Source organism: Pipistrellus hanaki, assembly GCF_964339955.1.
Source record: "Pipistrellus hanaki genome assembly, chromosome: 2".
Taxonomy (NCBI): domain Eukaryota; kingdom Metazoa; phylum Chordata; class Mammalia; order Chiroptera; family Vespertilionidae; genus Pipistrellus; species Pipistrellus hanaki.
Window position 1 is genome coordinate 15,642,308 of NC_140504.1, and position 12,949 is coordinate 15,655,256.

Consider the following 12,949-nt stretch of genomic DNA (forward strand, 5'->3'; position numbering starts at 1 on the left):
CCTATTAGGTTTCTAGCACAGAATCCTATCAACCATCATCCAAGACAAGGAATGATAGAATGTTCAGGTTAGAGATAAAGATTCAGCTTATTAAAGTTCTGGTTATCTTCAGGTTACCAAATCAAAGATATACTAATGCCAACTGGAGATACTAAACCTTAGGAGAATTCAAGCAGATTAAGACCTCTTTGGCAAAGAGATTGAAGGTTCTAGCTGTCCTCAGGAGGCAGATTTTTCTTTCTTTTTTTTTTTTTTTTTAATATATTTTATTGATGTTTTTACAGACAGGAATGGAGAGCGATAGAGAGTTAGAAACATTGATGAGAGAGAAACATCGATCATCTGCCTCCTGCACACCCCCCTACAGGGGATATGCCTTCAACCAAGGTGCATGCCCTAGACCTGAATCGAACCTGGGACCTTTCAGTCCACAGGCTGACGCTCTATCCACTGAGCCAAACCGGTTTCGGCAGGAGGCAGATTTTTCTAATGGCTAGCATAGTTCCTAGAACATAGTTGATTTTCAATAAATGTTTGATGGATGACTGGATAAACATTGAATATAAAATTCTGGCATGAATTTATCTTGGTTTATAAAAGCTGCAGTAAAGCTGTTAAAAAGGGAGGGGCAACAATAATAACTCACCAGATAAGAAAGTCATTATACTTCACATTGAGGAGGTTAGTGAAAGTACTGAGAAGGGAATCTGATGGAGTGAATGTCCTGGATGGAGGAAGAGTGGAAGATAGTGGAAATGGCCTTTGGAAAGAAGAACACTAGGCACTTCAAGATAGGAGGGCATTTCCAAAGGTTGAATTTCAAAAAGAGCCACGAAGGGATCCAAATAGACTCTGCATTCTCTCTGGCCCTCCAGTTACTCCCACTGTAGTAGATCTTCCCCATTCTCAAAAGACTTCTCTTTCTAAAGATGGTTATCTAAGATAACCCACCAGCTTATATTTGGTAGCTTTATCTCTAAAGTCTAAATCCAAATGGATTACTTGGACTTTATAGCCCCATCTCTGTCCAGTAGACAGAATATAAGAACATGAAATATGAATAATATGCCTACGTGTGTTAAACTGATAGAATTATTTTTTAGCTAGTATATTAGATGAGTTACATATTGTTTTTAAACTTTCCAAACATTCAAGATGTTGATCACACTCAAACATTATTATAAATGACCCAAGACACACACATTTAGATATTTTCATAGAAATAAATCTAAAGATTTAAAGAATGGAATGAGAAATAGACAAAATGTTCAGCAGAATTAATTTTAAAAAACGAAGGATAAATATTTCCAGCTTTTTTGGCTTTTTGAAAGAACTAATACAATTTGCAAACTATTGACATAAAAAAATAAATGAAAATAACAAAAATTAGAATGGTAGTCTGTCAATCTTACTCAGCAACTTTGTAAATTATGAATATAATTTATTAATATATACTAATAATATGAAAAGCTAATAACATGTAGACAATGCTTTAGAAAATGTCAGATTGAAAATAAACTGATGAACCAAGAGACAGATATAGAGAAAGTAAAGCAACAGGCAGACTGTCAAATTACAGTGGGGAGGGTAGGGATATCAGGGGGAGATAATAGATCAACCGAAGGACTTGTATAAATGCATATAAGTACAACCAATGGACATAAAACTATGGGGAGGGAGGGGATGTGTGGGAGGGAGGGAGGGGGGCAATAAAAAAAAAAACAAGAAAATATGTAAAAAAAAAAAATAAAATAAATAAATAAATAAAAAAAAGAAAATTAACTCAATAAGTAAAATTCCAACATAATTTAAAGAAAATTGGATGAAATTTTTTTTTTTAATATTGCAAATACCACCTCCATCTCTGGCCTTCATATTTTACTAGTGAGTTTTTTCAAGATTATAAATCATATTGATATATGTAATTCTATATAACATAATTATATTATTATAATATATTATATATGTGATAAAATACAATATATAAATAATAGGTTATATAAAAAGATTATCTATAATAATAAAAGCATAATATGCTAATTAGACCAGATGTTCTTCTGAATGTCCTTCTGGACAAAGCAAGGAAGGCCTACTCTTGCATTAATTTTGTGCATCAGGCCTCTAGTGTGTGTGTGTATGTATATATATATATATATATATATATATATATATATATCACCATAGAGGATATAGTAAAAGTTCCAATAGGATGTAACCTCCTTAATAATATTAAAACAATAGGAAACAATGAAATAATACTGTAGACCATCCTAACTTTGGAGCATTCCTCCAAATTCCCAATAAATAAAAAAGTATTGAACTATATATAGTATTGAATAAAAGAATAAGCTTGCAGCTATTCAAGTATCTATACTAGTAAAAGCTTAATATGCTAGTTAGACCAACAGACAAATGACCTTCCAGATGAAACAGGGGCTGTGAGGGCCAAGGCAGAATTTTGTGTATTGGGCCTCCAGTAACATAATATTAGCAAGTCAACTGCTCAGATAAGTAGTGGGCAAAGATTCAAACTCAGGCTAGAGGGTCATTTGGGGGCAAATGGGGTGAACCTAAATCTTGCATCATCATCACTCTCATCTTTTGAATTCATACAGTAGGCAGTGTGTTCATATACTGAAAACATTTGCCAATTTATGCAAAGGGTTAACTGGTTATGTTGGTGATGAGAATATGGTTATTTTGTTTTTTAGATGTATCTAATCTGTCCATTGTGAAAATCCTATCATGTGAAATGAGCAGATATTACAAATATTACACAAACAATTTCAAAGCACCTTATTTGGGTCAGGAGGACAGAAAAGCTATCTGATTTTAGACATCTTCCTCACACCCAACACTGTTTAAGAGCTGAGAGCCCAGCTGATTGTCACCATAATTGTCACAAACCTCAGCAGCAAGTTTCAAGGGGGACAGTTCTCAGTTATTTCAAATGGTTCTATAGGATGTATAATGATTTCATATTTCCTATCTCAAAACTTGAAAAATAAACTCTTAATGCAGATTATCCCAAAATGCAGATTATGTCATAATTTATGAGGTACAGAATATAATGTTATTTTAAAGAATTGATAATTATGTGTATACTGAAGCTCATAAATAATATTTTTTATAATTTTACTATGAAGAAATAAATAACACACTTATCTGGAAAGATAATTTAAATGTGTATTTCTATATACAATCCTACCTGCATATGATTTACAAAATATGTTTGCTAATAGCAGGGAAATTAAATTCCGGCACTTTACTGCATTTTGAATTTTAGAGGAAACTGATAAGTAGTCCACAAATTTACATGCCATATATTTACATTCCAGCAAGATAATTTAAAAATAAAAGGAAATTCTAGAGATTTTTGTTTTTATTAAAAAAATAAACAGTTAAAATATGAATGAAGAACAGTAATTCATGATTCTCATTTCAGTACTCAGGAACTCATATTAATTAGTGATGAACAAATATGGCAATATAATAAGAAGTTCTACTTACCATTTGGATAAAATTCTTGGAATCTCATTTGGACGATTATCCCAGTAAAATTCTTGAATATCTGAAAAATTAGAGTGATTGAGGAAGATCAATAAGACTTACTTTATACATCATTTTATAATATGTTAATTCCATATGATGTTTGACTCATACCTGTCCCAGATTTGTACAAGAATGCATTCAGACTCATGATTTTAATTTAATATGAATACTGTCTAAACTCAGGAATTAGGTGTGTCCTTTTATTTATTCACACACCACCTTTAGCGCTAGAAGCCCCAGCCTGCCTGTTCTCAACTCAACCCTGACATACAGGAACCACACTGCAGATAAGAGAAATAATTTTTATGATCTCTGACTTCATACATCCCTTAAACAAAGTCAAGAAACTGAACCACTATGTTCTTATTTTTCAGGGCAAAACTTCTGTGAGGGAAATTACATTATAGTGTTTCACTGTGATAAGAGGAAATCTGTATCCTAAATATTTAAGTACATATACTAGGTGAACTAATTTAGAATTTTAGTAATTATATGTCACCTCTGCAAATGTATTTAAGATAGGGATTACAAGGTTATTCTGATGTAATACTCTAATTGCCAATTATTTTATAAAATCAGAAGAACTCTCATCTATCCCAAAATTTGTTTTTAAAAGGTGAGGAAAATGAGAATGTAGGAGAAATGGCTTGGTAGAGATCTTAGCTTAGAGAGAGCAAGATCTAGCTTAGAGAGAGTTCTATGACCAGATGCTAAGTCCCAAGATTTTAGCTTATCTCATTCCACCTTATTATTTTAAAACTCATTTATTAAGGGTCTGATATATACTAGGTACTGAACTGGGCACTGAATAATGAACATGATAATGGACAAGACAGATAAGAGGCCTTTCTTCTGAAATAAGAAATTAAGAATATACAACTCAGGTAAAAACTGCTGTTTGAATTTTAAACCTTCTAAGGCAATTTTCCTGTGCCTGGGATCATAACCTTTAGAGATTAACCACTGAGTTCTGCTTCTGCAAGATAGGGCCACATTCCAATGTCCAGAAGGATGTGACTGGGAACGACCCTGCGGGCTGACCCCAGTTTTTAGAATATAGTCTTTAGGATTTAGAATTTAGAACAAAGGAAAATTCCTGTGGTTTGAACTGTTGCAGAGTTCCCAAGTGGTCAGACGGTGCAGGGAGAGAATTTGGAGAGACTTGCTTTGTTCATCGCAGGATGGGCTTAGGGAGGATGAATTCAAGTTCTAAGCAAGGTTACAGGCAGAGCTTCCTTTTTTTTTTATTAAAGAGCCAGCCCTATGTGCACTTAGTGGTTATCTCGATGCTGGCCTTGAAAACAATACAGTTCTATCCAATTAAAAGAAAAAAAAATGCACCTGACACATCATTGAGATTGTAGGCATATCTGGTCTCTGGCCTACAAGGTCAGACAGCTAAGTTTATCTTCATCATTCTTCAAACGGGCTAACCAAACTAGAAAGCAACATTTTATCTAGGAAGAACAGCAGAAAATTCCAAACAATAGTTTGTTGCAGAATGGGGGTTTTCCTTCTCAGAACCTTTAAAAATAACTACCTGCCCCTAAAGTGACATAGTCGTGTGGAGACCACCTGTGTGAGGTGCTCTCACGTCTGTCCTGGCCAGATATTTCAATAAATTCTTGTCTGCTTTTTTTTAATCAATCATCAGCCTCCGGGGGTCTTATTCTGAATCCAGGGTTTGACTCCACAACACTTCAAGAAGCTTAATTCTGGTGATCTCCATTCATTAAAGTATTGAATATAGTACATTTCCATCCCTATAAATGATAATGAATGCAAGTGTAACCTAGATACAAGATTTTGATATGCATTCCTACTAAGACCATGTCGGGTTCCCAATGGATATACTTTCTTTAATCTTGGAAAAATATTTGGCCTGCAACATACTTAGCTAAACATCTGAGTATTTTGACATATAGATACATATGTTGTGCATTGATAAATCTATAAAAAATTGAAAAGAACACATTTTTCCATTGAGTGCTTTAAAAAGAATCTTTTATTTGCTTACTGAACTAAATGTGTCAACTTCCAGACTCAGTGTGAAGCTTAAAAGTATGCTGGAGAGATGAAAAGTTCCACATGTGCAAATGAGTAAGGAGATTTCACATGGAAGCGTGAAATAATGATCATGAGATCCATTCTGCACATCATTTCTTAACTATTGTTTTATGTTTAGCACTGAGTTAAGTGTTCTGCTTATAGTAGATAATTTCAAAATAGAATTATATAGTTGCATGTATGGTAAAATACTGCTATTATATAAATTTGTTTGGGAGCTCTGAATTTTTCAAAATATCAAATATGAAAGTTCTCTACTTGTTATTTTTTATTTAAAATTATCACTCTGATTTATATCCTTGAAACACAGGGTGCATACATGAATGTTATCTGTCATCTGCTTAGAAAAAAAAGTAATATATGTTTTTTTCTTTAATTATCTTACTTATTACTGGGAATTGGTTGAGGGGGGAGGGTGTGTGCAAAGAAAATACCAGTAATATAAAAACATTTTATTCCCATTTCATCCACATAAGGCATTAACTAGGAGTCAAATGTTCACAACAGAAATAAGCCACATTGATACTAGTTATATTTGCCATAAATCTATCAGTTATTATATGGTTCAAATAATCTCATTGCTTTCTTTTAATAATGGCTTTGCTATTAGAAATTTAAAGGAAGGAAAAGGGACAACCAAAAGAGAAAGGGAGAGGGAGTTTCTAATAATGATGACAGTAGTCAACATTTACCACTTGCCCACTAGGAGTTATCAAAGACTTTAAGCCAGACAATGACATGACTTGATTGAACATCTTATGACATTTATTCTGGCTGTGAAGAGGAGAGTAAATGAGGAAGTGCAGGGCAGAGTGGCGCTAGATAAGTGGCCAGAAAAGTTGGAAGGCTGCTGTTGTAGTGCAGGCATAACATACTGATATTTTCAACTAGAATGCAGGAGTGAAGATGGACAGAAGCAAATGTAGTGGAGATATTTGGACAATAAACTTAGGGAAAGAAAATCAAGGATGATTTGGGTTTTTGGCTTGAATAAGGAAATAGATTATAGTGCCTTTTATTAAAAGGGTATGTCTACGGAGAAGCATATTTGTCCATGGTGAATAGAAAACAATGGAAGGGAAGGCTATTGTTTTGGCAAGGTTGTCTCTGTAAATTTAAAAATACTTGTTGTGTAGATCATTTAAATATACTTATTCTATAGGTCAATTATGTAAAATACCATAATTTCTGCTTTATCAACCACAGAATGTCTTTGATAATAAATATAATAGCCAGCTCTCAAAATTTTGCTACACCATGTTTGGGCGCTTCATGCATAATTCTCATGTCTTCTGCATTCTTGGTCTTTCACTCTACCAGATCCTTTTGCAGAAATCATTAATAATACTCATGTGTCTCACTGACAATCAATACTGTGAACCCCTTTATTAATGCCCCTTTCACAGCTAAGTTCCTCAAAAGAGAACATGACTTTTTCATTTGAATTCCTCCATTTATTTTTAATTCTACTATGCTATTGAGTGGGTGCTTTCACTTCTATATACTACATTACTGAAAGTGACCTCACTAAGGTCCCCAGTTAATCTTTAATATCAACATCTCACAGATCTTTTTGGCAAGCTATTTCACTGGCTCCTCCTCCTCTTAATTTTTTTTTTCACATCGTTGTTTTAAATTTTATTCTTTCTCCCTTCAACATTTTGCCTTGAATAACACCAAAACTCCATTTATTAACTGCTAATGACCAACAAATCAATATCTCTAACCTGTATTCTAACCTGTAGGTTCACATATGCAACTGGCTACTTTGTGTCTCCACTGGGCAGCCCTATCTGCACTTCAAATAAAACATAGCTTAACACTCAGCTCCTTACCTTTATTCCAAAACCTCCCCTCCTATTCCTGTTGGTGGGTAGCATCACCATGCAACCATTAACTCAAGATGGATGCTTGGACATCTACCCATACTGTTGCATTTTTCATGTCCTCCAGTTTTCATCACTGGCCCAACTTTATCAATATTACTTCCTTACAGTGTCCTGCCTCACCTCCCCACATCTCCATCACCACTACTTCTCGCCTCATTTCATGTCTCAATATTACCTGAATGAGTCATTTCTTCTCTGCTCTGCTGCCAAAGGTCTCTGTAAAAACCTTTATGTAGGTCCTCACTACCTAAAGGAAAAAATTCAAGGACTTGCTCAGGACTTCTGATGATTTCCAAGATCTGGTCCCTACTTTACTTCCTTATTGTCATTCTTCTCCCTCACCAAACCTTTTTACATGTTTTAACAGTACGTGAATAATTCTGATGTGTCCATCCTGACTCTACTGGAGCTCTCACACTTAAATAAATGCTTCTTAGTGATCCTGGTATAAGAAGTTTTAGTCATTTTATCCTTGTTTATACAACGTGCTCATATAGCAACTCTGATATTTTATGGAACTTATTGATTTCTTATCTCTAACTTCCACTAAACTACTTTTGTCTTAATAAACCAATGGGCATGACTGGTGTTTAATAAGTGGTTGATGTTATTCAAGAAGGAACAAAAGGAAGAATAAATGAATTACTGAATAAAGGGCTTATCACAAAGCCTTACTAGAAAACCTAAGGCTTATAAATAATTGCAAATTGCCCATGACTTTCTAATTCAATATTAAAGTAGAGTCCACAAAAAAAAATTATAAACCTATATTATAAAAACAGCCTATCATGAAAAGAACAAGGTGTCAGCATAGGACAAATCTATTAAGTCAACTATTGACAGACATAAGCCCTTTCATGGACTTTGACTATAGCTAAACTTGAGAAAACAAATTCAAGTTAAACTTTGAACTTCAGAATTTAGGGAGAAAAAGAAAGCAACTGAAATAAATTACATATTCAATTTAAATTCAGTTGGCACTATTTCTGGATACAGCTTAAAGTTCTGTTAGCTGTCCTATTTATTCTTGCCAGAACTAACCATAGGCAAAGCATATGAAATGCTAAGATCTTCAGCAAATAGAGACTTTAAAAAACATATGTAATGTTACTCATGTGGTGAGTCAGAATTATACTTATGCAGTAGTACAGATGGAAATGATTTGTTCTGGAAACCAAGATAGCATTATTATTTTATTATTTTATCTATACAAATGATTCATATGCTAGTGCATATGAGGAGTCTCAGACCATAAAATACATCCAGAAATATTTTAATCAGAATGCCATTATATTATAGCTATGAAATTTAGATTTGAGGCTTTCACACTGCTTATTTTGTACCTCTATATCAATGACATGTGAGTCTCCTCTATTTTATTTAAAACACATAGCAGTATATAAACTCAGCTTCAATGTAAAAGATTCAAATAACACGCACATATTTGCTATAAAGAAGTTTTCCTTCCTCCTCTCCCCCAGTTTATTCCCTTCCTCAAAGGTGTTCAGTGTATATCATTCAAGTTATCATGTTACAAATTTACACATGATGCATTTTATTATATGTATTGTTCAATGTACTGCATTTTCTCTTACTAAATATATTGTTGGTAGAAGTATAAACTGTCAAGAAATTGTTGAAGACATGAGTTAGAAATTCATCATTTAACAAACAATTCCACTTCTGCAAAAGAAGACATAAACAGTGGTGTTTATTCCAGAGTTGTTTGAAATAATGTAGAAGAAAGAATATAAACATCCAAGAATACAGAAATGTTTTAATATAGTATGACATATCTATACTCTAGATTATCATGTTGCTGTTTAAAGTAATGAGACATATATAAATGTAATGAGCTTTGGTATCTGCAAGTTATTTCCTATTCATTTTTTGAAAATATTAATTCAAATTTATTTGTAAGTAGTATTTTTTTTTTTTTTTTTTTTACAGAGAGGAAGGGAGAGAGATAGAGAGCTAGAAATGTCGATGAGAGAAACACCGACCAGCTGCCTCTTGCACACCCCCTACCGGGGATGTGCCCGCAACCAATGTACATGCCCCTGACTGGAATTGAACCCGGGACCTTTCAGTCCGCAGACCGACGCTCTACCACTGAGCCAAACCGGTTTCGGCTATAAGTAGTATTCTTAATAATTAAGTCTAATAAAAGAATATTAGGAATTGTAAGTTCTTCAATGTAAGAATACTACTATAGGTAGTATTCTTAATAATTAAGTCTAATAAAAGAATATTAGGAATTGTAAGTTCTTCAATGTCTCTCTCCCTTCCTCTCTGTAAAACTCTGGCTATTGGTATGTTTCAGATATGAAAAGAGTTATCAGAAATCTCTCCCGCTCGAGATATAGTTCAAAGACCAGTGGACTTGGGAAACTGATTTTGAGCAAGGTATTTGATCTTCCTCAGGCTCAATTTCTCAATCCTTAAATTGAAATAAGATGATAATTAAGTAGGAAAGCACATTTCACAAAGAGGTACTCATTAAATGTTTTTTAAAACTATAATTAAAATTCTCTCCCCCCCACCCCAATCATTCTTTGGATGAATCCAACAAATTCTGATCATCTCCAGTATTTAATCCCTAACAATTTAATTTCTACAGTAAGTAAGAACAATTGGATAATAGGACAATAGATATTGGTTTAGTGCAATAATTTATTAAATAAGACACTTTAACTATAGGTTATTAGTAAAATAGGAATTTTTAGGGGTGAAAAAGGGAGGTTTAGGAAATTTTTTTAATTAAGGGGGACAGTGGAAGAAACCAAAAGCTACAGAGCTACAAAGGTTACATTTCCGTAAGACAAGGGAGAGGCAGCAGTAACATTTCCATAAGACAAGGGAGCAGGTAGCCAGCAGAAGTTACATTTCCATAAGACAAAGGAACTTGGAGTAGCCAAAGGTCTATATTTACAAAATAAAGAAGGAGGGCCTCACATGTCCCTTGTGAGGTTTGACCTTTGAGCTTAGGAGTTTCTATAGTGACCAAATCAAAGGGAATAGTGACCAATCAGAGGGGATATCAGGACACAGGGAGTTGCAGCCTTTATAAAACAGAGAAGGAGGAACTTGCTGGGACACTTTCCCCTCCCTACATGGAAGTCTGTACTTGTTCTTCAATAGATTTCTACCTTTGCTATGTCAACTTCCCTCTGTGGTTTCATTCTTTGACTCTGATAGACAAAGAATCCAGGGAAGCCATCCTGCCCAGGGGAACACTGAGTGTTCCAGTAAAATAAATCCCATATTATTAGTAAAAAGGAAAAATAAAAATAAAAATGAAAATAAAGTTTAATTTATTATTTAGGACAAATGCATTTTTGAAAGGTAAAATAATTTACTAAATACAAATGCTTAATTTCAATAGATTAAGTACAAGTAAAACTTACAGAAAAGTTTAAAAGTACTTCGTTTCTGATGACTCTTACATCTATTCTAAGTGATATCTTAAGGATATGTTTTACAAGACAAAAATACTAGGTTTGAAATATGAGCATGAAAGAGAAAAATAAAACTTCTAAATGTTCAAAAAAGGCTTAAAAATAATTGAGAAATGCTTTCAGAAGTATTATATAAATATTAAAAAATATTCACCTGTTCGCAGACAGAGTATTAAAGAAGAGACAGCTAAATAATTCAATTAAAGAAGATAAAAAATGGAAGAAATAGCTATTCTGTACTGAAAGGTAAATTCACAATCTTATAAATAAAAGATAGCTTCAAATGTGGTACTCTCCTAAAAAATGTCATATAATCTATTCTATATCCTTTCCTGTGAAATGAAAGGAGAGGATATAAAATATATTTTATATTATATTATTACTCTTTCACATTTCTTGTGAATTCTTTTTCAAAGTCAAATTCAATAAAAACGTTCTTAAGATGATGGTTCACATAAATTATGTCCTTTTATTTTCTCAGTAGTCCACCAAGGTAAGGCTATCCTATATAATAAAGAAGTAATATGCAAATTGACTTTCACACCCTCACACAAGATGACTACCCCTATGTGGTCACAAGATGGCCGTCACAAGATGGCCGCCACAAGATGGCTGGCAGGCGAAAGCAGTTGTGGGCAATCAGGCTAGCAGGGGAGTGCAGTTGGGCTGGCAGGGGAAGGCAGTTGTGGGGGGACCAGACCTGTAGGGGAGGGCTGATGGGGGCAATTAGGCCTGCAGGGGAGGGCAGTTAGAGGCAACCAAGCCAGCAGAGAAGGGCAGTTGGGGTTGATCGGGCCAGCAGGGAAGCAGTTAGGTGGCGATTAGGCTGGCAGGGGAGTGGTTAAGGGGTTATAAGGCTTGCAGGCAGAAGTGGTTAGGGTGATCAGGTTGGCAGGCGAATGTTTGGGAGCCAGCAGGCCCGGAATGTGAAAGGGATGTCCAACTGCCAGTTTAGGCCTGATCTGAGAGGGTGCAGGCTGGGCTGACAGACATCCCTCTCATCCCCAGTGCATGAATGTCATGCAGCCAGAAAGCCCCAATCAGGACTAGGGACCCTACCCATTCACAAATTTTGTGTGTCAGGCCTCTCGTTGATGATAAAAAGAGGATCAGAAAGGTTAGAAAACTTGCTTAGGAATAGACTGCTGAATTTCAAAGCTGGAATTCCCATTTGTACACCCCAGAGTTAACTTTTTAAAAAATTTACCATGTAAGTTGTTTTAAAATATTTACATCAAAATGAATGCAAATACTTTGCTTTCATAGTTTTATTGATCAATATAACCATTCTCATTATGTATTTTAAGGTAATAATTATAAAATATGTAATGAGCCGTAGCCAGTTTGGTTCAGTGAAGAGAGTGTCAGCCTGCAGACTAAAGGGTCTCTGGTTCAATTCCAGTTGCTGGCACATGCTGGGGTTGTGGGCTTGATCCCCAGTAGGGGGTGTGCAGGAGGCAGCCGATCAATGATTCTCTCTCATCACTGATGTTTCTATCGCTCTCTCTCCTCTCCTTTCCTCTCTGAAAACAATAAAAGTATATATTGAAAAATAAAAATGAAAATAAAAGACATGTAATGAGTATCATTTAGTTAAACTAGTTATAAAAAGGTATCAGATAAGTCACATCTTTCCCATGTGATAGGAAGGATAAGAAGACCCTGACATGAGTTCTTTATTGTTGTGTTGTTGTTGTTGGGTTGCTGAATGTTCAATAATTAAATAGCAATCAGGTACTTAAAGACAGGCTGGTATCACTGAAATCGGTTTGGCTCAATGGATAGAGCGTCGGCTTGGGGACTGAAAGGTCCCAGGTTCGATTCCAGTCAAGGGTACTCATCGATGTTTCTAACTCTCTACCTCTCTCCCTTCCTCTCTGTGAAAAATCAATAAAATATATTAAAAAAAAAAAAAAAAAAAAGGCTGGTCTCACTACTATATTTATGTAAAGCAGACAAAGACTACATTTTCCATTTTGTGGT

General features: G+C 34.6%; 1 protein-coding gene across 2 annotated transcripts in view; it reads right to left on the reverse strand.

Moving 5' to 3' along the window:
* Nucleotides 1-12,949, reverse strand: part of LOC311617529 (uncharacterized protein) — a 438,209-nt gene that overhangs the window by 291,170 nt on the left and 134,090 nt on the right. For both annotated transcript variants that reach the window (XR_014794118.1, XM_084873885.1), the window contains one exon: nucleotides 3,511-3,571. Coding sequence is in view for 1 of the 2 variants with exons in the window: in XM_084873885.1 (XP_084730011.1) it covers nucleotides 3,511-3,571 (61 nt within the window). In the remaining variant the exon portion in view is untranslated. The remainder of the gene's footprint in view (nucleotides 1-3,510; nucleotides 3,572-12,949) is intronic.